This window comes from Phymastichus coffea, unplaced genomic scaffold (genome assembly GCF_024137745.1).
Source record: "Phymastichus coffea isolate CEN01 unplaced genomic scaffold, Cenicafe_Pcof_1.1 PCOF00286, whole genome shotgun sequence".
NCBI classification, from domain to species: domain Eukaryota; kingdom Metazoa; phylum Arthropoda; class Insecta; order Hymenoptera; family Eulophidae; genus Phymastichus; species Phymastichus coffea.
Window position 1 is genome coordinate 35,741 of NW_026707097.1, and position 24,540 is coordinate 60,280.

At 45.7% G+C, this 24,540-nt stretch overlaps 5 protein-coding genes across 6 annotated transcripts; 4 read left to right on the plus strand and 1 right to left on the minus strand.

Annotated features, from left to right (window-relative positions):
* Window positions 1–147: 147 nt before the first annotated feature.
* On the plus strand, window positions 148–1,928 carry LOC131674711 (uncharacterized). Its single transcript, XM_058953551.1, has 5 exons — window positions 148–432; window positions 509–756; window positions 824–1,184; window positions 1,258–1,667; window positions 1,749–1,928. The coding sequence occupies exons 1-5, from the start codon at window positions 287–289 to the stop codon at window positions 1,808–1,810; spliced, it is 1,227 nt and encodes a 408-aa protein (XP_058809534.1). The 5' UTR covers window positions 148–286; the 3' UTR covers window positions 1,811–1,928.
* A 187-nt stretch (window positions 1,929–2,115) lies between these two features.
* LOC131674707 (uncharacterized) lies at window positions 2,116–4,383 on the plus strand. The gene is made up of 7 exons (XM_058953540.1): window positions 2,116–2,164; window positions 2,279–2,335; window positions 2,743–2,894; window positions 2,972–3,234; window positions 3,301–3,661; window positions 3,731–4,140; window positions 4,200–4,383. The coding sequence occupies exons 3-7, from the start codon at window positions 2,761–2,763 to the stop codon at window positions 4,259–4,261; spliced, it is 1,230 nt and encodes a 409-aa protein (XP_058809523.1). The 5' UTR covers window positions 2,116–2,164; window positions 2,279–2,335; window positions 2,743–2,760; the 3' UTR covers window positions 4,262–4,383.
* Window positions 4,384–4,969: 586 nt separating this feature from the next.
* On the plus strand, window positions 4,970–9,519 carry LOC131674705 (probable ATP-dependent RNA helicase DDX46). 2 transcript variants are annotated; one of them, XM_058953538.1, is made up of 10 exons: window positions 4,999–5,049; window positions 5,131–5,183; window positions 5,423–5,662; window positions 5,734–5,878; window positions 5,961–6,402; window positions 6,498–6,764; window positions 6,872–7,470; window positions 7,596–8,119; window positions 8,206–8,758; window positions 8,838–9,519. In XM_058953538.1, the coding sequence occupies exons 2-10, from the start codon at window positions 5,170–5,172 to the stop codon at window positions 9,255–9,257; spliced, it is 3,204 nt and encodes a 1,067-aa protein (XP_058809521.1). In that variant the 5' UTR covers window positions 4,999–5,049; window positions 5,131–5,169; the 3' UTR covers window positions 9,258–9,519. The 2 variants fall into 2 exon arrangements, with proteins under 2 accessions (XP_058809520.1, XP_058809521.1); XM_058953537.1 differs by having other exon boundaries at window positions 4,970–5,183.
* Window positions 9,520–9,541: 22 nt separating this feature from the next.
* On the minus strand, window positions 9,542–20,325 carry LOC131674706 (reversion-inducing cysteine-rich protein with Kazal motifs). Its single transcript, XM_058953539.1, has 9 exons — window positions 20,154–20,325; window positions 15,921–15,973; window positions 14,249–14,332; window positions 14,018–14,054; window positions 12,707–13,054; window positions 11,750–12,643; window positions 11,118–11,675; window positions 10,674–11,032; window positions 9,542–10,607 (listed from the first exon to the last, which is right to left on the minus strand). Exons 1-9 carry the CDS (start codon window positions 20,215–20,217, stop codon window positions 10,221–10,223), a joined length of 2,784 nt encoding a protein of 927 aa, XP_058809522.1. The 5' UTR covers window positions 20,218–20,325; the 3' UTR covers window positions 9,542–10,220.
* Window positions 20,326–22,563: 2,238 nt separating this feature from the next.
* On the plus strand, window positions 22,564–24,533 carry LOC131674713 (esterase FE4-like; the record flags this gene model as incomplete). The annotated part of the gene is made up of 8 exons (XM_058953554.1): window positions 22,564–22,755; window positions 22,941–23,066; window positions 23,141–23,291; window positions 23,362–23,738; window positions 23,797–23,968; window positions 24,032–24,225; window positions 24,300–24,444; window positions 24,505–24,533. Coding segments are annotated over exons 1-8 (1,386 nt in total), but the record flags the coding sequence as incomplete, so codon positions are not given.
* Window positions 24,534–24,540: the final 7 nt, after the last annotated feature.

The following is a 24,540-nucleotide window of genomic DNA, read 5'->3' on the forward strand; positions in this document are numbered from 1 at the left end:
ATATAACTCGTTATTTGAATTTTCGCGCGCGTTTAACATTCAAGCTTAGAGATATAAATAGTTCATACATACCAAATGATTATGTAATTAGACTATCACACTAACTAGAGAGATCGGGCTTGTAGATCGTTTCGGTATACTATGACTCTTCAGATGTAGCCGACGTGAGAAGCCATTGCAGTTGTTGCGCCGTTCGTCAAAAAATTTGTTGCATAAATATGAAGATCACGTGAAAAGAATTAGTTGAAATTACACTGCGTGGATATTTATTAATATTGTCATTAAAATGGATAGTATTGAAAAGTACGATGAAAAAGAAGAAAATGAAAATAATGAAATTATTGCATATACACTTTCAATTTACGATATTTTAGAAAATATCATCTCTTATTTAAATGTAAAAAGTCTTCGACAAGCAGCTGCCGTTTGCAGGTAAATGATTTTTTTTTTAATTCGAATGTTTGTTTTCTAATGCATACGTACAACGTCACGTGTTTCATTAATATAGATTGTGGCGCGAAACTGCTCAAACAGAGCTTGCAACGAGGAATGAAATTCAGTGTTTGCTTTTGCCATTGTACATCGCTTCGTACCGTTGTGCGTTAAATTGCGAAGGAGATGAAGATCAAAGTGATCCGAGTGACAAACGCTTGGAGTACGATTTGGACACTGGATGGGATATAATTGACGTTGTGAGAAGCATACCGAAAGTATTTCTTTTATTCCATGAGGCTCAAACGACCGTTAACGTACCATGTACTGCTATCGAATTGGAAACGAGAGTTCAAGTAGAAAAAATGAATTCTATTGCCTCTTGTTTCAGATCACTATAAATACACGAAAATGTTGCCAGAATCTGCGACGTTCGCTACTTTTGGTTTGATGATGCTGTCTATGGACAGTACAGAAATTTTTGGACTTTCCAATTTAGCCACCGGAATTTCCATACCCTCCACGAATTCATTGAACAACGAAGTATTTATGGTCGACGATTTCTCATTAACGGAAAGTACCGCGGAGAAATTAGTAGATGACGCAATGGCTGCATTAAAAATTTCCTCGACCGACAAGGGTCACAGCTGTTTTTTAATTTTCCAAAATCGCGAAAACGACGGCACATTGGATTACTTGCAAGAGAGAAACAAAGCCTACATTTCTGAATTGTTGAGAAGCTTAAAGAAGAGGTAAGTCGCGGTCAAAAATAACATGGTTCGAGAGCGCAATCGAGTGATCGCAATTTTCCCTGACGTTGCATAGATGCGAGCCTGGCTCGTACTCAATTCTCGGAAGCGGCTGTCTCTGCATGGACGTTTTCACTCCGGTATCGAGTGAAAACGACTTGAATTTCAGCTTCGTACTGAGGCTGTACGGTCCAGCTGTAAAATCTTGGTCGGTCGTTCTCAGTCTGTATTTGCCGGACAGTATCGTCGAGGAGCAATTGCGAGCTTTCAAAAAGGGCGTGAACGCGAATTTTCACACAATAGCCATCGCAGCCTTTCCCGTTGACAAGAGACAAGCTTTCGAGTGCACGCGGCAGAATCGATTGAACGCAGACATCTATTTGCACCGAACGGATGTGTTTAAAAAAGTATTTCCCAATGTTCCATTGATATGTCTTTACGATGATCAAACATTTACTCAAATTGGATGTAACACACTCAATGATGGTAAAGTGCATTATATATACGCAATTGCATTACTTCAAGAATTGAATTGAATGCCAAAAAAGTTGTTTTCTTTTATTTCAGTTCACGACTCTTCAATGGAACACAAAGACTCTGTGATTTATTTGGTCATGTCTACAACCTAATTATAAAAATTAACATTTGTAACTTATACGGATTTTTTAAAGAAATTAAAAATTTTTCATCAAATATCCAATTATTGCTGTGCCTAAGCATATTCTTAATCAAAATAAATGACAAATATGTGTATAATACTTTTTACCCCTACGCTTCTTTACTCCACTTGTATAGGCAAACGACTGAAAGACATTATTTATTTATTCGACTATACAATATGAAAGCTTCAAATTTTCGCGCGTTTGTTAACCTTGAAGCCGAGGTTGAAGAGTAAAAATATATGTAGTCAAAGAATTTGCGAGTCTGCCAAATCGCAGTTTACAATGTGTTCTCGCAGCAGTATCACGTCGAATAACATCATCGTAAGTATTTCACACTCTTTGATTAATCAATGCCAAATCAATTGTAAGGGTTGGGTGTATATCCATTATGGCACATCGCAGATGTACAATAATATGCTTTTTCATTTCTTCAAGTTAATTTAAAATCCACTTCCGGAAAATTCCGTTCGATTTTCTACGCGGAAGTGGCACGTGAGTACTTCAGTTTCACACTTTGGTAAATAAAATCACAGATCATAACTGCATTTTGTTTTGTACGTCGATGAAAACTACATCCATTCACGACTCGCAGATTGCAAAAGAAATGATCATTGTGCGTTTGAACCACTGTAGATACTTACGATCACGCAGCTTTCACATGTGACAGCCGTGAAAATAAAAATTGTTTAAACAAAGCCACGTATGAGCAGTGGTCCCGTTAGGTTAGCTGCGTATAGGTGCAATAGTGGTTGTTTCTACTCGCAGTCGCGATGTCGCTGCGCGCAAGTGCAAGCTCTCGCGGGCTGTGTCGCTACTTCATACCATGCTTTCACGCTCGCCATTCAAACACATTGAAACTGAAAGTGAACAATATTTTTTAATTTGTGCTACAATTGTAGAATAGTCGATTAAAAGCCATGAGCACTGTTGAAAACGCAGGGTTTGAAGAGAATAGCGTGACACAGTACACTTTGTCGTTGAGAGATATTTTAGAGAAAATATTTTCTTATCTAAATTTCAATGATCTCCGGCAAGTCATAAACACTTGCAGGTATATGGAATGTCTTATGCTACATTAGGACAATCGCAAGATAGCACGTCAATTTCCTAAAACGTATGTTCGAACAGATTATGGCGCGAGCTGGCGCAGAAAGAGCTTCAGTTGCGCAACGAATTCCAGAGCTTGATTTTGCCTCTGTACATCACTCCCTACATCCACGGAGTGGGCTACAACGACGGCGAGGACTTTTTCGAGCACTACAATAACATTCCGTACTATCGTCGCACGAGGGAAGGCGCGCTCACCGAATGGCACGTCAGCAACGTCGTGAGGAACGTACCGCGGATGTTCTTTCTGTTCTACGAGGCGCAGACGCTGCTGGACTTGCCGTGTAGGCTCTGCCGCGAAACTTTCAGCGCCGATCGAACGAGCGAATCGAGATTTTCAATTTTTTCAGTTCACCGCGAGTACTTGGACACGCTGCCGAGGTCCAGTGCGTTCGCCGCGATCGGCTTGCTGATGCTCTCCGTGGACACGACCGAGCTCTTCGGCTTCTCGAATCTGGGCGCCGGCATCTCGATGCCGTCCACGCCCTCGCTGAACAGCGAATACTTCAACATTGATCAGTATTCCGTGGATTATCTCTCCATATCCCAATTGATGGAGCAGACATGCGATAAATTGCAAATGAACGGCTCGGGTGGGGAGCACAGCTGCTACATAGTCTTCTTGGCCCGTGTTTACGACAGCGTCCTGGACTGGTACATCGAGCGGGCCAAAGTCCACGCAGAGAACTTCTTGAGGCACGTGAAGGCAAGGTAAATGACATTTCGTCGCGACTTGTCGCCGAACGATCTCCGTAAAAGCTCGCGATTTTACGTTCGCAGGTCCGATCCGGGCACGTACTCGATATTCGGGAGCGGCTGCTACTTCATCGACGTCTTTTCCACGAACTCAGGCGCGGAGGACATTAACTACGGATTCATCTTGAGGCTGTACGGCTCGGCAATGAAATCCTACTCGGTAGTGCTGAGCCTCGATCTGACGGCCGACGAAGCCACGCAGCGGCTGTTGGATTTTCGAAAAAACATAAGATTGCGATCGAATTCGATCGCCATCGCTACGCTCCCCGTGGACAGAGAGCGAGCTTTCGGCTGCGCTCCAAACGACCAGTTGACCGCCGATATGTGGCTGTGTAAAGTTACAGCTTTCAAGAGAGCTTTCCCGAAGGTTCCCTTGACGTGTCTCTTCGACGATCGATTGTCCGCGCAGTACGGATGTAATACCTTGAACGACGGTGAGTGCAACTTGCTTTTCGGCTGCGAATGGTTATTTCTATTTCCACTTTTCTTTCAGATCGCGATTCGACTTTCCAACATAAGAATTCTGTGATCTATTTAATTATCACTACGACGTAGGTGCCTGCGCGTGCAGCCACTTAGAGCATGTCTATTGCGCAGTTGTGTATCCTGCCTTAATTAACTCACATTGATAATGAATGTACATTTTTAGTAATAAATTATATTTTTTTTCAATTGTTACCCCAATAAGAGTATTATGTTTTATCGAATGCATTAACTTTTCAATTAACGGTTCTATTGTTTTTCCTCTTATCTATAAAAATAATTACTAAATTCAGAATACTTATATTTATAAACAAATTAATTAATTACGATAAAATAGAAGCAAATAATTGAAACGTCGTTTAAATTACAAAACAGATTAAAAATTCACCGAGAGATGTCGTTATAAGCATTAACCAGTTGATCGTTCGTAGCGACTGTAATCTACTTTGTTAAAAAACTACATATCATTGATTGACCTATGTAAATTTTCTCCAAGATTCAAAACTATTTCTTTAATCTACAAAAATGATTTTGTTATATTCTACTTTCTTTCTTTTTATTTTTTCTTTTCTTTTAGCTCTCTCAACTTTTCCACTCTACTATTTTCTATTGCTTATAATTAAGTTTAAGCGAGCTGCCAATTTGTTCATTCAGCGCGCAAAAGCACAACCGATCCATCGTCATCTAGTAAAGTGATTTTGTTAATGGCCGTATTTGCTATATATATATATCTTTAACTTCTGAGTGCGAGTAGATTCAGTCGATGCCAGAGCCAAAAAAGAAAAATTATCTGGCCAGCAAACCAACCAACCACCCATCGCAATCCCGTCTCCCGCCTGTGGGTTGTGAGCGTGGCTTATGTGCGTGGCTTTTACATTGAAAACTAGTTTTATCACTTGTGAATGTATAAATAAACGATGATGTATTCACCATAATTATAGACTTAGCCTATCGTGATTTAAACTAAGGAATAAGAAGATATGGCTCGAGATAAGTATGTGCTATTGTTTATAATGTTCTATTAATTTAGGTTATGTTTGAGACGTTAGCTTTACGTTGTGTTGATATTATTTATTTCATTACTTCTCAACTTAAACAAAATTGCAACGATTTTCTCATACAAAAAATTCATATCGAAATAGATCGTTTCTGTTGAAATATACGTAATACGTAAATAGTTCATAACCAATAAGAACAAATGCGAATGTTTGACACTAATTATTTTCGTTTTAGGGATAGGCATCACCGAAGGCGGTCCAAATCAAGATCACGCTCTGAAACTCCAGACAAAAAGAGGAAGAGATCTAGGAGTAGAGATCGAGATAGAGAACGAGAACGAGAAAAAACAAGACATCGTGATAGACGTAGTCGGTCCAGGGAAAAGGAAAGAGAAAGGAGTGACCGCAGAGAAAGGTCAGATAGGGATAGGGGTGATAGGGAAAGAGACCGGGATAGGGACAGAGATAGGAAACGGTAAAGTAGACATTTTATTTTTATAAATGAAAATTTTACTTTGATACTGATAATTAAACTTTATATTTCAGAGGAGATAGTAAAGAACGAGATGGTAAGGCCTCGAGTTCCAAATCTAGGTCTGGTAAAGAACGTAGATCGAGATCTAGAGACCGCAAAGAAAAGGACAAAAATGAGAACGATGAGTTGCCATTTGATCATACAAAACTTGATAAGGTAAGACTCATTTAGGAATTAAAACTTAGAATTTTATCTGTGTGACTAAAAAATTATTGTTTATACTTTTTCATGATTGTAGGAAGAAGAACAAAAACGTTTGGAATTAGAAATGCAAAAAAGAAGAGAACGAATTGAAAGGTGGAGAGCTGAAAGAAAAAAGAAAGAGTTAGAAATAACCAAAAAAGATGGAAAGTCAATGTTAGCTAATTTACAGTTGCCAGCTGCCAAGAAATGGTCGCTAGAGGACGACAGCGATGAAGAAGCACCTATAATTGCTAATAAAGATACCAAAGAAGAAGAAGATGAAACAGCAGCAGCAGCAGCAACAGCAACAGCAACAGCAACAGCAACAACAGCAATAGCAACAGCAGAAGAGACACCCAAGCAAGAAGAACCAGAAGAGAAGAAGGAAGAAATTAAAGTTGAAGAGGAAGAAATGGACCCATTGGATGCTTACATGGCTGGAGTGCAAGAAGAAGTGAGGAAAGTGAATAAAGCTGACAGTAAAGCTGTAAAGCCAGGTAAATTAACTATTATCATTTTTGGATAAACAATGTCTATGTTATGTATTTTTACCAAAACTATATTACAATTCATTTACTTTGTTTTACTCTAGTGGCTACAAGTGCAGGAACTGGAGTGACTGCTGGTGTAGTAATTGTTACGGGTGTGGCAAAGAAAAAGAGCCAAAAACAAAAAGGTGAATTAATTGAACAAAATCAAGATGGTCTAGAATACTCAAGTGAAGAAGAAGGTGAAAATCTTCATGAAACTGCTGCTGGTATCGCAAACAAACAGAAGCGAGAATTGGCCAAAGTTGATCACAATGCAACTGAATACATACCTTTCAGAAAAGCGTTCTATCGCGAAGTACCTGAAATTGGTGAGTATTTTAATGGTTTTTATTTTATTTCACAGCTAATAAAATCATTTATAAATTGAAATATTTCTGTACTTTCAATTAAATATTCAATAAAAAATATTTTTTAGCTCGCATGACACCAGAGGAGGTGGAAATCTATAAAGAGGAGCTCGAAGGTATCCGTGTGAAAGGCAAAAATTGTCCAAAACCAATCAAATCATGGGCACAATGCGGTGTTTCCAAGAAAGAGTTAGATGTCCTACACAAATTAGGTTACGAGAAACCAACGCCAATCCAGTGCCAAGCAATTCCAGCCATAATGTCAGGTCGCGATCTGATTGGTATCGCAAAAACAGGTAGTGGCAAAACATTGGCATTCCTTCTTCCTATGTTCCGGCATATTAAGGATCAACCACCACTTGCTGATGGTGATGGTCCAATTGCTCTTATTATGACACCAACTCGTGAGTTATGCATGCAAATTGGCAAAGACTCGAAGAAGTTTACCAAGAGTCTTGGACTGTCACACGTATGCGTTTACGGAGGTACGGGCATCTCAGAACAGATTGCTGAGCTCAAGAGAGGCGCTGAAATAATTGTTTGTACGCCCGGCAGGATGATTGACATGCTTGCGGCCAACAACGGCAGGGTCACCAATCTTCGGCGGGTCACTTATGTTGTGCTCGATGAGGCTGATCGGATGTTCGATATGGGTTTCGAGCCACAGGTACTTTTTCTAACAATCGATATAAATAATTATTACTTAAATTATCTATTTGAATGTAATAACATTCATAAATATTTAAATTGAGTTCCAAATTTTTAATCAACATATACATTGAATGTCCACAGGTAATGCGAATAATGGAGAACGTGCGGCCAGACAGACAAACTGTACTTTACAGTGCCACGTTTCCGCGTCAAATGGAAGCTCTTGCCAGACGAATACTCACAAAACCAATAGAAGTGCAAGTAGGCGGTCGCTCAGTCGTATGCAAAGACGTCGAACAGCATGTGGTAGTGTTGGAAGACGATCAAAAGTTCCTTAAACTGCTCGAGATCCTCGGCCACTATCAGGACAAAGGTTCTACTATAATTTTCGTGGACAAGCAGGAGAACGCAGATACTTTACTGAAAGACCTCATGAAAGCTGCATACTCGTGTCTATCGCTACACGGTGGAATTGATCAGTGCGATAGGGATTCAACTATACTTGATTTCAAAGCTGGCAAGGTTAAGTTGCTTGTTGCTACTTCCGTTGCTGCTAGAGGATTAGATGTTAAGAGTCTTGTGTTGGTCGTCAATTACGACTGTCCCAACCATTATGAAGATTATGTGCACAGATGTGGAAGAACTGGAAGAGCAGGCAATAAAGGGTAAGGCATTATAAGGTTATTTATTTATGCTTTATTTATATTAAATTAATAGAACTCATTTAACTGTCACTACTTATGTATTTTAGTTATGCTTACACCTTCATAACTACCGAGCAAGAACGGTACGCTGGTGACATAGTTCGTGCTCACGAACTCGCGGGTGTGCCCGTACCAGAACCTCTTCGTCAACTGTGGGACGGTTACAGAGCAAAACTTGAAGCCGAGGGTAAAAAAGTCCATACAGGGGGTGGTTTCAGTGGCAAGGGCTACAAATTCGACGAGTCAGAAGCAGCTTTGGTCAACGAGAAGAAGAAGTTCCAGAAGGCTGCTCTTGGTCTTCAAGATTCGGACGATGAGGATATAGAAAATGATATCGATCAACAAATCGAGACGATGCTTCAGGCTAAGAAAATCGTCCACGAAATGCCAAAATCAGCGGCCAATGCAGCAGGTCTCACTGCTGGTAGTAGTGGCGCTCCTGGTACTCCAGTTCCTAGTGCCACTGAAAAACTCGAGTTAGCTAAGAGACTCGCCTCTAGGATTAATACTGCGAAGAATTTAGGTGCTGAGGCTAAGGGTGCGACACAACAGGTTACCGAAGCTATTCTTAAGGGAGCTGGACCTACCAATTTGATTACGGTATGTGAAAATAGACCAATCATTTTTATTATAAATAATAATATTAGACAGACAGATTACTGACATTTCTTCATTGTAGGCGAAGACTGTAGCAGAACAACTAGCCGCGAAGCTGAATACAAAATTGAATTATCAGCCTCGCGAGGAAGATTTGATCGAGGGCGAAGAACAAGGCGAGCAAACATTCCGCAAGTACGAGGAAGAGTTGGAGATTAACGATTTCCCTCAACAAGCAAGATGGCGAGTCACCAGCAAAGAAGCACTCGCTCAAATCTCCGAGTATTCCGAAGCTGGTCTCACAGTTCGTGGTACTTATATTGCACCTGGCAAAGCACCGCCCGAAGGCGAACGCAAATTATACCTCGCTATTGAGTCGACTAGCGAATTGGCTGTCAGTAAAGCTAAAGCTGAAGTTTCAAGGCTCATCAAAGAGGAACTGATCAAATTGCAAGCTTCTGGAGCTCATACGGCATCGCGTGGACGATACAAGGTCTTGTAGAACTACTCCGCTGCTTGCGTGATGAGTTTGCGTGCAAACGTTTCCACGTTGAAATGTTTGAAGCGCTATGTATTAGTGTTTTAATTGTACCTACGTGCATTTTTTTTTGTATAAAAAATATATAATTATACATCTTTATATAGACAAATTATCGAATTTTCATTTTAAAATCTTTGTTTTTTAATATTACGTGGAAATTGATTAGTAACACTTAGATTATATATGATAGTAAAAAATTTATTATTTATACATACATACATGCATACATACATACGCATACATATATATGTACATATAAATATATTATGCTAATACAAAAAAAATCGCTATAAAAACATTAACAAATCATTATACTTTTCATCTTGACTAATACGAATTCGGTCGTTTTGTTGATGTACAACTATTATTTGGCTCTTCATTGTTTTTCTCGTCGAGTCTGGGAAGTGGTAACGTCTATTATATTGAAGTACATTCGATATATTTACAATTGCTTAAGATTTAAAAAAGAAAAAGAACGTCCTCTCTTTGGCAGTGTTTAGTCAAGAGACAAGGAATACATTGTTTTATACGCTAATAAATTCAAAAAATACTCAATTAGTATATACGTAGGCACTAGAAGAATCACAGATTTTGTGCGTACGAACACAACTATACATTTTGTTTAGTCTTGAAAATAAAAACAACGCACCCACACACATTTTCAGACATTCATTTCCAATTAAACATACTTTTTTATCTCGATTTGTCTTGTCGATTGCAGGTACCCGCTTAAAAATTTCAAGTCTTTTTTTTTTCTAGGATATCAGCTTTAAATATACTATTTAACTGTTATAATATACTCTTCCAATACTTAAATGCGGTTATAAAATTGGCTAGTTCGAATTCCAATAAGGTCAATCGACAAAAAAGAATTGTCGGTCGACGAACGTTTTAGAAAATTGTTCGATCGTCAAGGTCTTATAATTAGCTAATGAAACTCGCAACAATGACCGTCGTAAGGATAAACGCGTTGGTCTCAACTTTCATTGCTAAGCTGTTGAGCAGCCTGGCGTGCAATATATCCGCGTGCAGCAGCGAGCTCATCGGCACCTCGACAACGATCCTCGGGCTGCGCTCGGAGATGCGGCTGACGAGCTTCTCGATCTCGGCGACGCAAGCCGACAACTGCAGGTCCGAGGGCCTTCGCGAGACGGCCTGGTTGGCGATGAATATATCGCCCTCGGGCGTCATCGAGCCGCGCAAGACGCACTCGGCCACTTGCAGCTGTCGCGACAGTCCGGACAGCATCGCCTCCAAGGTGAGCGAGTGCTTGTCGCTGTCCTCCGGCAGTTTCGAGTAGATGCGCTCGAGCTGAAACGAAAAGTCGAATTGTCGTTGGGTCGTCACGCCCGGAGCCTTGCGCGCTCGTGAGCTCACCTGCTTCTTGGAGAACTGCAGCCTGGCGGCGCCGGCGCAAACCGGGCAGCAGGCGCCGGGCGGAGTGACGCCGAGGCAATTGGGCCTGGCCGGCGGCGGGCAGACCACGGCATCGCCGCAGCGCGGCTTCGGCACCTCGGAGACCAAGCCGAAGGCGACACACTGGCCGGAATAGTCGACGATCGTGCGCTCGGCCCAGGCCGCGCACTCGCTCGAGTAGGTGTTACCGTTGATCGCGCAGACCGGGCCGCGGAGGCTGCAGCCGCGCAGGCAGGCGCCGCGGTAGGCCAGAGTCGCACCCGCGCGCAGCAGCGAGCAGAGCGACGCGTGCTGGCGGTTCCCCGTGTCGCAGACTGGACCTGCAAAAGGAAGCCCGCGCGTTCGTTAATCTCCGCCGGCGGCCCCGTCGAGTTCTCGTTAGTCCTCGCCGTGTTCAATGCTCGCCTTTCAAGTCGGCCCTGCGATCGCACTTCTTCGGCACGCACTCGAACTGCTCGCAAGGCTTGTGAATGTGCGCCAAACAGACCCTCGGCCTTCTCACGCAGGTCTCGCCCTCGGCACAAGGATTCGACCTGCAAGGGTCTTTCGACGAGCAGCTGTTGTACTCCACGTCGTTGCCGGTCAGCTTCGAACAGCCGGCCAGACACTTGGAGGCGTAAGTGGCGCCCATGCCGCAGACGGGCACGTACTGGTACGAGCAGTCGCAGGGTATGGACGGCAGTCGAATCTCGGCGCAGCTCTTGCGGGAGCAGGTGATCTCGCCGGCGAAGCAGCGGCACTGGTTGCACTGCATGTAGAAGGTGGCGCGATGTGGCACCACGCTGGACTGCACCCAGCAGCTGTTGGACGTCATGCCGAACAAGTCGCGACACTTGTCGAGCTTGCCGGACGCCGAACACTGGCAGATGCGATGGCTTACTTGATTCTTGGAGTCGGAGCGCGGAATCTGCGTCCAGGCGCCCACCGGGATCAGCTGCTTGGACATCTCGCCGAGATTGCAGCCTGATCGACAAACATTAAAGTCGTTTCGTGTTCACCTTCCGGGGCTCTCTGGATCGGCCGAGGCGTCCACTCACCAGGCAGGCATCGGTAATTCTGCCTCTGGTCCGGGTGCACCACGCAGATTTGCCCCTGCGAGCAGGGGCTGCTCCTGCACGGCGTGCTGATGTCCTCCTCGAGCGCCACCGGCAGTTCGTTCTGCTCCCGCGGATCCTCGAGGAACGGCTTCAGCGAGACGCAGGGTGCGTCCGCCTTGGCCGGCGACAGCTTGGCGCACAGAGTCGCGGCGTTGTGGCCCTTCACAGCCGACCAGTCTACGCAGCTGGTCATCAGCTCCATGCAATCTTCGCGGCAGAGTCGCGTCTCGTGAACCCTTGGCTCGCAGGGGCGCAGTTGCAAGAGGCAGGCGGCCGCACGAAGCACGTCGGCCGGGCACGAAGGCGCGGCGCGCACCGGGACTCCGAGGCCGGCGATGATACCACCGCGCAGCCAGTGATCGGCCTCCCACTTGGCCGACTCGTCGGCTGCCGCGTTGCAGGTGCGGAACAGCGTGGTCGGTCTGTCGTTAAACTTGGAGCAGAAGGACAGGCCCGAGCAGCCCATTTCGCACGAGTCCTCGGTGTCCTCGAGGCATCTGCGCAGATCGTTTTCTAAGGGGGACGCCAGACACTGGCCGTCCAGTTGCTGCCAGGCCGACCAGTCGGTCTGGAAGGCCTTCGTGCAGAGCTCCTTGCACTTGGCTCTCTGCGCCTTCTCGCAGCACGTCAGCTTGCCGATGTTGGCGGGCACTCGTTGCGGTCTGCTCGGCGACGACTTGAACAGGCAGCTCCAGAGGGGCGCGTGCGGCTTTATCGCCCCGCACGACGCCTCGAGGTCACCGAACACGTCCAGGATCGACGAGGACGCGTGCAGCAGACGTCGGCAGCTCTCCTGGCAGTCGGCGCTCGCTGCTTGCTCGCAGCAGTGGGTGTCTACGCGCAAAGGCACGGTTCAGCGCTTGACCGCGGAGTCGAAGCCGCGGATCAGAAACTTACAGAGCTTGGGATCCTCCGACGGTTTCACCTCGGCGCTGCCCTTTAAGCACTTGGGCACTTGATGGAAGCAGCCGCGACTGCTGTAAACCTTCAGTACCGACTGCTTGGCCGGCTTGTGAATCACCTCTCGACAAATACTGCGACACGTCGAGTTGGCCACGCTCGAGCAGCACTCGTCGGCATCCTCGCGCTGGTCCAGGCAGTCGGCCAACTCGGGCTCGTCGCTCCAGCGACACGAGCGGCGCAGCTCGTGTCTCGCGCCCGCCGTCGCGCATGCCGCTTGGCACAATGGATTGCGCGCTTTGCGACAGCACGGCCGACCCGACCAGTTCTCGTTGCGCTCGACGTCTGCAAATGTCGAAGGGTTGTGGTTTCCGTTGGTTGTGCGAACCAGTCAGAGCAAATGATCCTACGCTTCGCGATGGCGATTTGCAAAGCCGTACTAGGCTATTCGAAAAACCGAAGGTTTCGGTGCATCCCGAAGAAGTTATATTCGAGAGCGTTTTGTTCTATATAAATATAAAATATAAATATAAATATAAATATCTATATTAAATGGCTGTGAAGTAAATTAAGCCATCAGGATGTACGAGACCCCATATTTAAACGAAAGTATTGGACATTTTCGTTTAATTAATCGCGAGTGACATCTCGCGTAGGCGATTTTCAGTATCACGTTGCATACCATAAACACGTAATCAAAATCACGACATTAAAATCGTCGATTAATTAAATTCAGATAACCACAAAACTACGTACAAGCCAAAAATAACAACGAACGGTAGAAAGTTACGCGAAAACGAGTTACTTGTTGAAGCGTCGCATCGGGCGCGTGAAAAATCCACAATACGCGCATATGCACCTTTATCGCTGCATCTCTAAATGAATAATTTTACGCTAAGGGGTTGAGAGAGAGAGAGAGAAACACGAGACGCGGATATTTGGCGCCTGTAAATTTCACTTCTCGCGCGAGCTTCGATGTTCGCATATACATATATCAGCCGCAGGGAACCTCTCCCGTGTATATTATACGTGTCGTTTCCAACACAGGAAGGAACGAGGAAAAAAAGATACTGCGCCAGCAAAGATGTTACGCGAATAAAGATTCGGGAGGTCAGGTTGCGCGTTTATAGCTTCTTCTTCTTCTTCTTTTTAGTACTGTGAGTTATTAGACAGAGAAGCTAGACGTTTTCTTTTTATTTCTTAATATCCGTACGCTTTTTTGCTTGTCGAAAAAAGGAACGATCGATAGTAATTTTTTTTTTCTGAAATCCCATTGAAAAGTATTTCCAGTAAAATTGTCAAACCCACCGCTGAACGTAGCATTGACGCAGTCCCAGAACTCCACCTGCACAAAAGGAAAGATATCGTATTGAGCGATCCATTCAGCTCAACGCACACGTGACGGAAATGCGAAACCGCCTCGTGTCCGTGCCATTCCAAAAGAAAAAAGTATATGATCGACGCGTGTAATTTTTGTTACACGATCGATCGTGAAAACGATTGACTCTTTTGCGGGAACAATCTCTGCGCGACACTCACCAGCTCAGTGGAACACAGCTCCGCCAACGTTCTCGTGGCATTGTCCCTTGCGTACGGGTCTTCGCCGAGTTTCACCAGCGACAACTGCAAGGAAAGACGGCTCATCGATTAAACAATCATCACTCTCGCAATGCGCGTTCTTCGCAATATCGACTCCCCATTGTTTTTATCACCATTGTTTCGGCAATCGTTGCTTACGCGGACAATTCTGACGATTTCGAATATGCCCTCGGCGCTGCGTGTCGTGGGGACCGGAGCACGACGTTGATTCATCGCGGCTGTATTCCTCGCGCGCGGATTTTTACTCGAAGGTGGCGCGGCCTCGCGAAAACATCAAAGGGAGCGGCGCGCGAAAAACAATCAAATTATATTTCTTGCAATTAAGCTCGGAGTCCGCGCGCTCTCGTCTACGCGTTGAGCTTGCGCACGAGTGCGCGTGTCGCCGCAACGGCATCAAAAGAGCGAACTGCGCACCAAAATAGACGACCGCGTTTTGCGCGCGCGCACTTCCAGTTTTTTTTTCCCTCGGCGAGAAAGGAAGCTGAGAGAGAGAGAGAGAGAGAGAGAGAGAGAGAGAGAGAGAGAGAGAGAGAGAGAGAGAGAGGGAGAGAGACAGAGAAGTGAGGTGTGTTGTCCTTAATTGCCGCGATAGCATCGCTCGAGGTATTTTTCCCCCTTCCGAGGAGGAAGTGCGTGTGGGTTTTGAGGGGTAAATTGGTTTTGGATTTTTCGAGTGTCTCTGTCAGCGGGCACTTTTCCGCCAGCGACGGGGCCGATTAGTGTCGATTACACGGTTTTGGAAAAACAGCTCTCTGGTCTTCGGAAGCGATCGCGTCGAGCACGCTCCTTTGCGCGCCATCCGATCGTTCGGCGCGATTGATTGCCCGGGCGACGGCGCGACTTTTGAACGCTCCAATGAAGAGGCAGGCACGCGCTGACTGCCCCGGGCCATCGGACGCCCTCGAATCGCACGACCGCGTACGTAGCCCCAGCGCCCGAGAGAGTCTATTTTGCGCGCGCGCCGAAGAGAGCAACACGAGGCGTCGGCCGTCGTTGCTTTGTGTCTGCGACGGCGACGGCCGAAAGAAGCATCGCGACGCAGACGCTGCACCTGTTACGCGCGCTGATTGTTTTTGTCGTAGGTTCGGGACAACAACGAGTCGCGCGCTGAAAAAACAAAAACCAAAAGGAAAATAAAATGAAATAAAGAAAATCTCGACGCGGCGGCGCAAGAGCGTTTATCTCATCTCGGAGATCGCGCAGATACACGTGGACTCGTATACTACCGCACGCAACGTGCACACGAATATCGCTCACCCTTGATTCGCAGCACCTACGAGCTGCCCGCCTTCCGACCCAAAGTACGCGCTGTTTTCACGAGGCCTTGCGTTTGTTTCGGTGCAGGCATCGTAATCGATCGTTTGTTTTCTCTCGCTCGAAAGGTCCATCTATTTTAGAGCACGCTCTCAAGGAAAAAGACTATCACTTTCCAACGATAATACACAGCGCTAGATCGACTTTGGCTTGCACGCGTAATGTTTTCGAGTCTCCGAGAGCAGGGGAATATGGTTTTTCAAACGTACGCCGGTATCGCTCGAGAATGGAAGAGTCGCCGAAGGCAGGCACAATGACAAATCGGAAAAACTCGTAAGAGATAAAGGGAGACACTTACCTTCGAGCAGAAGCTGCGACAGGAACCAGCAGCTCGAGAACAGCAGGACATCTCTGCAACAGATCACCCGAGCGAATGGTTAGTAGCTTTTAAGTGTCGATTTGATAGTTTTTTTTTCTTTTTATTTTTTTACGATGGGATTTCGCGTGAGATGCAAGGGCTCTGGTGTTCATCGTTTTGGGAGGTTGTATCGTACTGGATGGAAATCTGTAAGGTTTGGTATTTTTTATTTTTATTTTACTAAACTTCTCAATTATTACGAATATAATATTGACATTTTGATAACTTTTTTGGGCTTTACTGCAGGTTTGTCAACATTATTGCTAAAATTTCATAACCAATCTTCAGATTTTCAGGTGTATTGTCTCAATTTTATCGAGAGGTTGATATATATCCAACGTTTCACGAAGTTTTAGATGTTAGCTTTTAATCAATTCAAGAAATATATTTTTTACTTATTTTATGACGATAATAGTCGAATTTTTAGGTAAAAACTAAAGATAAACAACCAATAAATCAAACAATGAAAATTTTCTCCCTTCGATTTGCGTACAGAAGAAAAGAATTGTCCCATTTGACTTTGAGATCGACATCTGAATGCACATGTTCGAAATGCTCGATATGAAAGCGCAGGAAAGGTGCATTAGAATGTGAAAAGCGCGCGGCAGTGAGCGAGGAAAGAAAAGCGAAAGAGGACACTTGAACACATGCGGGGGAGAAGACTATCCAGCGACGCGTATCGCCCGCACACACATGTGTCGCGCTCCTAGGTACGGCGGCAATCTTAGTCGGGCCGGCGGCGTATTTTCCTAAAGCGGGCGTCCCTTCCGTTTTTTCGCCACTTCAAAGAGCCACGCGATGATTTTTCTTTTTTCTTGCCTTTTATGGGGAGAGGGTAGGGCGGGTTGCACCAAACGACGCGTCATCGAAATTAGTGGCCGCGCGTTATTTTTCTTACAATTTAGTGCCCTCGCTGGAATCAACATTTTCGGCGTTTCCTTAATCTCGAGAAAAGATTTCCACGGCTGGACCGAAGAGAAGAATGCAGAACTATTTCTACATTGCTTGAAAACCGCTCTACGCCTCGATTCGCCATAGGCTATTAGATCTGCGTTTAAAAATAGCGCTAGAATCACGAGTCCAGTTGGATTCCGTCGCCGAAAAATATGTCAACCGAAGCGAATAGTCCGCCCCGATCATAAAACGCCCTCGAAAAGGAAAAAAAAGTCCATAAATTCAGATTAGTTTTAGCGCGCTCTGCTCGCCGACATCGCCCAAAGTTAACTCGCGACTTCCTGGACCCCCATACGTACAATACAAGCCCACATCAAGGAAATGAAAAAAAGCGCATCGTATTGCAGCGGCAAGAAAGTGCATCGAGACGATAGAAAGACACTGCCGAGTGAGAGAAGACGAAGAGCCCAGACGATTCTTAATTCGAGTCAATAAATACCAATTAAACGGCAAATTGAGAGTCTGCGGCGTTTTTTCAACGGACTGCCGCTCGTTTTTTTGCGTACAGCACTCGCGTAACCTGGCGGTATATTTCTCAGGGAAATAGACATACGTTATATCCCCGTCGCATTGGCGCGCGCCTTCCAGCAATAAGTAAATCGGCGGCAGTTTCGACGGGCGATCGGGCGCGCGCGCGCGCGTGGGCGACGGTTAAGATGGAAGAAAGAGAGGCTTGATTTACGAGCGGCCGACTCCGGCCGGGGCGCCCCGCGAATCGACGACGGCGGCGGCGACGGCCGGCCCGCCGTTGATCGACGATCGCCCGCGCGAATGATCGATCGCGGCGCGGACAATACGTACAAGCCCTATCTCGCGCGCTCCACGCGAACTGTCGCCAAAGAGCGCGAGCGAGCGTCCGGTCAATTGCGCTGACGTCAGCAGCGGAGAACGCCGCGTCCTCTCGATCCTTCGTGCTGTGCTGTTCTTTCTTTTTCCGCTCGTTTGCGCCCGCCACGCCGTCTCAAAATGTGCGTCTTCTTTATCGTTGCTTTGTTTACGCGCTCGGATCGCTCGATTCGCGCGAAAATCGAAATGGCGCAGGCGGAGCTCATCGCGACCGAGGAATGCCGTTTACTCCGCTCTGCAAAACCAGAAAGAAAAAAACGAAGAAATTAATCAGCTCGGAGTTCAGCTCAATAATTAACCATGTCGTGTCCAGCAACAGCAGCAGCTTTCTTTTTACTTTTCGTCGTGCAACACAGAGGCGAAGGCAGAGAAGAAGGGACAGATCGCGAGTGGCGATCGAAACGAAGAGCCTCTCGCGCTGTAGTTTATGCAGACGAGGCTATCTCATACTTCTTTTCTCCCTCGTCGCATGGTAGCCGGCAATTAGTTTGCCTCGAGCTTTCAATCCTTTCCTCCCTCCCATTCTCGCGGCCGCGAGCACGTTGATACGGGATTTACTGTCAACTTCGCATTTCCGGGTCGCCGTGTCGATGTCAAAAGGCAATAAGGTAATTCTCGATAGGCTCGAAGTCGATATTTATTAAGACGAGAATGGCGCGGCTATCGGGCGGCCGATAGCGCCAAATCCAAAATTGTACGTATTCTCGCGCGCGACATACGGCAGCGGCGAAAACGAGGCAGTGAAAGATGAGCGCGCGATTGACTTTCGCACGGCCCAAGAGTGGATTTATAACGCGAAACGCCCACTCGTCTCGCGTATTTACGCTCGACTCCGTCGATCGTGCGTTGCGAAATCGTATTGTTTCGTGCGATTTTTCACTCGAACGAGACCGCGAGAGAAGCCAACTTCGCGCGGGAGGTTCGCGCTCTCTCTCTCTCTCTCTCTCTCTCTCTCTCTCTCAAGAGTGAAGTCATTGCGCGAGTTACACGCGCGCGGATGATGCGCGAAGCGCGCGAGTGATGACCGTGTGACGCGGCCGCCGCTCGTCGGCGCAAAAAATCACGCGTACGCTGCTGGCACATGATGCTTCCTCTAATGATAATCGCGACGATCGAGGTCAATTTTTCAAGCGATTTTTTTTTTCCTCTCTCTCTCTCTCTCTCTCTCTCTTTCTCGTCGTAAGAAGAGGCGAGCATTACGAAGAAACCGAGAAATTTGTTCGATCTACTTCCAGATATCTATTTTTGTTAATCCGCTCGCAAAGTAGCTTGCGACTCACTTTGTCCTCGAGGAAAAATTTAAGAAGAAAAAAAAAAAATACTCGCGCAAAGACGAAAAAATAGACGCGAAGCATTTCCATATATCTCTTGTCCACGCGCTCTTCCTCTCGGGAATCAACAAGATAATAGCCCGAACGCGCGTGTGTGCGAGTGAGGAACGGCCAGAAAATTAGAGATAATGCGGCCGCGATAACAATAAATGAAACGAAGGGGTCGCGTCGTCGTATAAGAATAAGAGGCACACATGTGCTGGATTATACCAAATGACGAGAGAGAGAGAGAGAGAGACAACGAGATAAATGCAAGACTTGCGTACATAAGTAACAGGCTAAATGGACGACGTCGTATATTAGGACGGAGGGCGACTTGGTCGAGTTTTTAATGTTCGCTCGTTTATTCAAATTACGGCTCGTTTTTATTTTCTGGAAAAGTTATTCAGTTGGCAGCTAGGCTAGATAACGCATTTAACGTTATCAGCGCTCGTGATTAATTATCCTTTATTCAATAGCCGAGCCGGATGTCATCCAAACAATCGTCAGGTTTGATTGGCGACGCGTCGTTGACGAAATACAACGTCGTTGCGACGGGATCTCGGACCAACAAAAACGAATGATCATCGCAAAAAGGGCAAGAAAAGCCGCGTGGGCGCCAAAAATACATCCGCGCGCGCTTTAAAACAGGAAGAAAAGGTGCGTTTGAGGGAGCTTTCGCGCTTCGCTCCCTTCTATTCGCGCGCACGAGGGTTCAATGAATCTGTCTCTTTTAGCGATATATTTTTACTTGGAAAAAAAAGGCGAGATCGGAGGGAGGGGAAACGACAATATCCGCCGTCGCCGCGCGAATTTCATCTGTCGCGCGCGAGCGCGTTATTTTTAACGCGTGTATAAAGTGGAGGAACAGAGAGTGGAACTTTTGATCGACGATTGAAGTTTTTTTTTTCTGTCGCTTGCGTTTTCGTTCGAAATTGACGCGACGAAGAGCTGGAGAAAGTGACATTTGCCGACGTGAGTTGCGAGATTATAGCCATTCACGTCTGAATTACGGGCGTTACTCGCGTAACCGACACTACAACATTGAAGTGCAACAACGTACCTTCCGATCCTGTCAATCCCATCACAGCCAAGACAGCTACGAGCACCGTCGGAACTCGACCCATTTCTCTCGAAATAACAGTCAATTCCGATCGCAGGAGTTCCAATAGGTTCAGCAAGACAATCGACGCCGCATGATGAGCCGCGCACCACAGATTGTAAATGTCGCCGCGTGCGTGTTGGAGGCTGGCGCGCGAGCAACTGACGACTGCGTGTGTACCGGCGAAGCCGGGCACCCTACACGCTCGCGAGCGAGAAGAGGCACCGGTGAGGAGGGGGGGTATAGAGACGTGGGCGGGCGGTAAGACGCGTGTTCAGTGTCATTTCGTTCTCTTCCATGCTGCGCGCATGCAGTTGTGACATGACGAAAAGGGGTTGGGACGTCGGGGAGAAGACGATTATAAAAACGGGCGGGAGGACAAAATGTGCGCGCACTGCTTTTTTTTTTTTTTCTTGAACGCTCGCGTCTTCTCTTCGAGAGGCAAGGGCCGTTTGAAGTCGAGCGTTTGACGATCAAAGTTTCTCGATCGAGTATTAAAATCAAATATTTATCAAGTAGACTTGTGTTTTCTCGCGTGTATCTTTGATCGCGAGCGTCGTTTTCACAATTATTCACAGTCGAGCAGATCGAGCTCTTCAATTCGCTCTGATGGCTGCGTATTTCAAGAACGCACCTCCTCAAATAGCCCAAGAAACGAATCAAAATTCAGCATCGCACAAAGCTTTCGCAAGCAGCATATGTAGATCCGACACCGAAGAAATGGCAATCGGCAATCGCATTATTACCAATTCCTCGCACTTACCATTGATATCGCGCCCTCATCGCACATTCACACGCGCGTGTCACCCGCATCACATGGAACAGAAGCTTGTGCTGTTGCGGGATGCGAGAATGTCATTCGTCATCTCGGTGTGCGACGCGGCGCGGCTGCGTCTCGACGATTATGTTTACTCTCCCACCGGCTCAGCGCGGAGATGAACGAACTCGTAACAAGCACGCTTGTGTATAATTGATAACGTGTTGTGTTGATCGTTCCGTCGCTTTGGTCCGGCATAACGCGTTCATACGCCTAACGATTATTATTCGCGTCTCTCTGATCGTTAAACTGCGTTGTGAACAGAGGATCTTCACGACTCTCTCTCTCTCTCTCTCTCTTGGAATATCAAAGACGTAAGCAACTTTATATTTGACGCAAATTCGTTACTGCGAAACCGAAAAAGCTGGCGAACGACGAATGACAATCGATCTGCTCTCTCACTCCCGCTGTCAAATAAAAACGAGAGAGAGAGAGAGAGAGAGAGAGAGAGAGAGAGAGAGAGAGAGAGAGAGAGAGAGAGAGAGAGAAGCACAAGCCCGCATCGCGCATTCGAAATTCGCGCTGTGTGTAGTGCGCGACGCGAGAGAGCATAATCCAGCTCATTTGCCATGCGAGTTAAGTGGGTGTAGTTCTGGTAGCTGGCTACGCTTCATTCCGCGAATCGAGCTGCCGCATCCTCCTTCGACTCCGTCGATCGCGTCGTCTTGCATGCGCAATGAAGATTAAGCCCCGCGAGCCACGGACTCTTATTGCTTTTCCCTTCGAGTTACGTACTTTTCGTGACTTTGCATTTACAATTTTTGTTCTCTTTCGTCGCGAAGGCAAAAACGAAAGAAAAAAAAACATGGACGCGATTACTTTTGGAATTTCACGGAGAGAAATGAGTTGACTTTATTGTAGGTGAGATTTTCGTGACGTATAGGTGCAAGCATTTGGAATGCACTGACAATGACGCTTTCACACCTAGGACGATTTTAGTAATTACATAGTTTTTGCACAGCAAACGCTTGTGATGCTGCGCTTTGTTATGTTAGGCATGACGGAGACGTCATGTACGTGCGAATGAAAGATCAAAGGGGCGGCCGTTCGTTTGAACGATGATTGAAAATCAAGACATCGATGTCACCAAATTAATGCTCGAAATGAATGCACATCTAACAATTTGCGGCCATAAATATAACCTTACAATATCGCGAACGATAAATATAACATCAATCACGAATACACCTTTTACCCAAGTCTAACGGGTAAAATATGTCACGGTTCGATTTATGTGGTTAGTCAACTGTAAATTTTCCAGCGAACAAGGATAGCTTTTCAAAAAATACAATACAATGTCACTTAATAGAAATGATTTGCAGAACATTAATCATCATCGTTAAACGAGTAAAAAATACTAGAAAGTCATATGTATATTCCTCGTAACAATCGCACATACACAACCTAACTTTCAGCGAGCAAAGGATGTTGTATTGGCAGAAACTTAAAAAAAAAATTTTTTCCTCGTTCTCATTATCTTTGCCAAGTAAACACTCTGCACTTATAAATACTCAGCTTGAGGCGGCTCCGGCAGCGTCTGATTCGAGCCGTATAATGATCGCCAGGTTGTTAATGTTGCTGCTGTGCGCAGCATTCGCGTGGTGTGCCGCTGACGATAATGTTTTAGCTTGCACGAAGTTAGGATGTATCAAAGGCTCCTTGATGACAACGAGGCTGAATAAAACAATCTGCGCGTTCAGAGGGATTCGTTATGCGAAAGCGCCCGTGGGAGATCGACGATTTAAGGTAATTATGACGATAATTTTATCTGTAGTTCGTGAAAACTTCAAATGGAAAAAGTTGCATTTCGACAAGTTAGTGCTGATTGTTCCGTTCACTGCGGTTGTTCGCCAAAGTTAACGTGTGCTTTTTTTAAAATGATACCGAGATCGCCTGCGAGGACATATATTCTTATTAATTGATTGCTTTAGGTTCCCGAGTCAATTGGCAAATGGAAAGGTGTCGTCGATGCCAGCCAGGAAGGTCCATCGTGCATCCGGCCAGCCGGCAGAAACCTTTCCGAGGACTGTCTTGCATTGAACATCTACACGACGAACGTGAATCGCACATTTTTCCCCTTTTGAATTCTGCGAAACATGATTGGTTTACAAAAATGAATCACAATTTGCAGCTGAACTCGTCCACTAGAAGACCAGTAGTTGTATTTTTTCCACCGGGAGGATTCACCGGCTACTCGGCTCAAAGTTACCTTTGGGGACCAGAATACTTTCTCGATCAAAACATCGTCTTGGTCACCGTCAACTACCGTTTATCAGCTTTAGGTAATTGCCATTCTACACTAATCTAACAATGGTACAAAACATATCGATAAAAACAATTTTGCGTAAAAAGGTTTCATAAGCACCGGTGACCATCACGCACCCGGCAATCTCGGCTTGAAAGACCAAGTAGTCGCTTTAAGATTCATTCGCGAGCATATTGCCACTTTTGGTGGCGACTCTAACACCGTGACCATCACCGGTTACAGTGCCGGAGGATGGAGCGTCGTTCTCCACATGTTGTCACCGATGTCCAAGGGTCTCTTTCATCAGGCTGTAGCTATGAGTGGCTCCCCGCTGAAGCCGAAGTTGCTTGATGGCAATATGAGTAACATTGCCAAGAAACAAGCTTCTTTCGTTGGTTGCCCCACTGACAACCTCGACAAGATGTTTGAATGCTTGAGGAAGGTGCCAGCGCAAGAGTTTGGCAGTAGTTTGTCAAAATTTAACGTAAGCGCGCTATTTTGGCGTGTTCACACCGAACGATTGAGCTTTTCCTTCTTCGTAGGAATTTTATGGCGATCCGATTTTGATCTTCGCTCCGGTCGTCGAACCCAAAGTCAAGGGCATCGAAAGATTTCTCCACGCCCAGCCAGTCGATATCATTAGATCTGGTGATTTCAACCACGTTCCTTTGATCACTGGCATCACTAAGGATGAAATCGTTGCAACCGTCTTACGTGAGTGCTTTTAAATGCATTAATTAGCGAATAGAAATATCTCGGTTTCAACTAATTACACAGATGCGATCGAGAATTCAAAAAAGGGCAACAATTCGTACTTCGAAGACTTGAATCGCGAATGGGAGCGAGTTGCACCGATTTCCTTCCAATACGATCGTACTGGTGAACAATCACTAAACGCCAGTCGAGAATTGCGAAAATTCTATTTCGGTAATGAACCCATTAGTATCAAGAATGCTGACAAGCTTGCGCAGGTAGATATACGTAAAATATCAAAGAGTTGACGTACAGAAAATTTCGATTGAAGGCTTTTGTATGTAATGTGTAGATTTATGCCGATGCTATCGTAGGCTGGCCAAATAATCAGCTAGTGAATCTTATGGCAAAATATAACAAGAAACCCGTACGTCGTTACGAGTTTGTCTATCAGGGTAGATACAGCCATCAGACGTATAGCAACAACACACCTTTCGGTAAGATACTTGCAGAACTCTAAGCGTTTATCTTTGATTAATAATTCTTTTTTCAAATAGGTGTCGTCCATCACGATGACTTGATCTACCTTTACT

What these genes read in the sequence shown, in the direction of transcription:
- LOC131674705 (XM_058953537.1), top strand. An exon ending in CAGTAAAGCTGTAAAGCCAG is followed by an intron (nt 6,403 to 6,497) that starts GTAAATTAACTA and finishes GTTTTACTCTAG; the next exon opens with TGGCTACAAGTGCAGGAACT. An exon ending in GGAAGAGCAGGCAATAAAGG is followed by an intron (nt 8,120 to 8,205) that starts GTAAGGCATTAT and finishes TATGTATTTTAG; the next exon opens with TTATGCTTACACCTTCATAA.
- LOC131674706 (XM_058953539.1), bottom strand. Translation starts at nt 20,217, where the DNA reads ATGGGTCGAGTTCCGACGGTGCTCGTAGCTGTCTTGGCTGTGATGGGA. An exon ending in GTCGGAGGATCCCAAGCTCT is followed by an intron (nt 12,644 to 12,706) that starts GTAAGTTTCTGA and finishes CTTTGCGCGTAG; the next exon opens with ACACCCACTGCTGCGAGCAA. An exon ending in TGCAGTTCTCCAAGAAGCAG is followed by an intron (nt 10,608 to 10,673) that starts GTGAGCTCACGA and finishes TTTTCGTTTCAG; the next exon opens with CTCGAGCGCATCTACTCGAA.
- LOC131674711 (XM_058953551.1), top strand. Translation starts at nt 287, where the DNA reads ATGGATAGTATTGAAAAGTACGATGAAAAAGAAGAAAATGAAAATAAT. An exon ending in CAAGCAGCTGCCGTTTGCAG is followed by an intron (nt 433 to 508) that starts GTAAATGATTTT and finishes TCATTAATATAG; the next exon opens with ATTGTGGCGCGAAACTGCTC. An exon ending in TTGAGAAGCTTAAAGAAGAG is followed by an intron (nt 1,185 to 1,257) that starts GTAAGTCGCGGT and finishes GACGTTGCATAG; the next exon opens with ATGCGAGCCTGGCTCGTACT.
- LOC131674707 (XM_058953540.1), top strand. Translation starts at nt 2,761, where the DNA reads ATGAGCACTGTTGAAAACGCAGGGTTTGAAGAGAATAGCGTGACACAG. An exon ending in CAAGTCATAAACACTTGCAG is followed by an intron (nt 2,895 to 2,971) that starts GTATATGGAATG and finishes ATGTTCGAACAG; the next exon opens with ATTATGGCGCGAGCTGGCGC. An exon ending in ATGTAATACCTTGAACGACG is followed by an intron (nt 4,141 to 4,199) that starts GTGAGTGCAACT and finishes CTTTTCTTTCAG; the next exon opens with ATCGCGATTCGACTTTCCAA.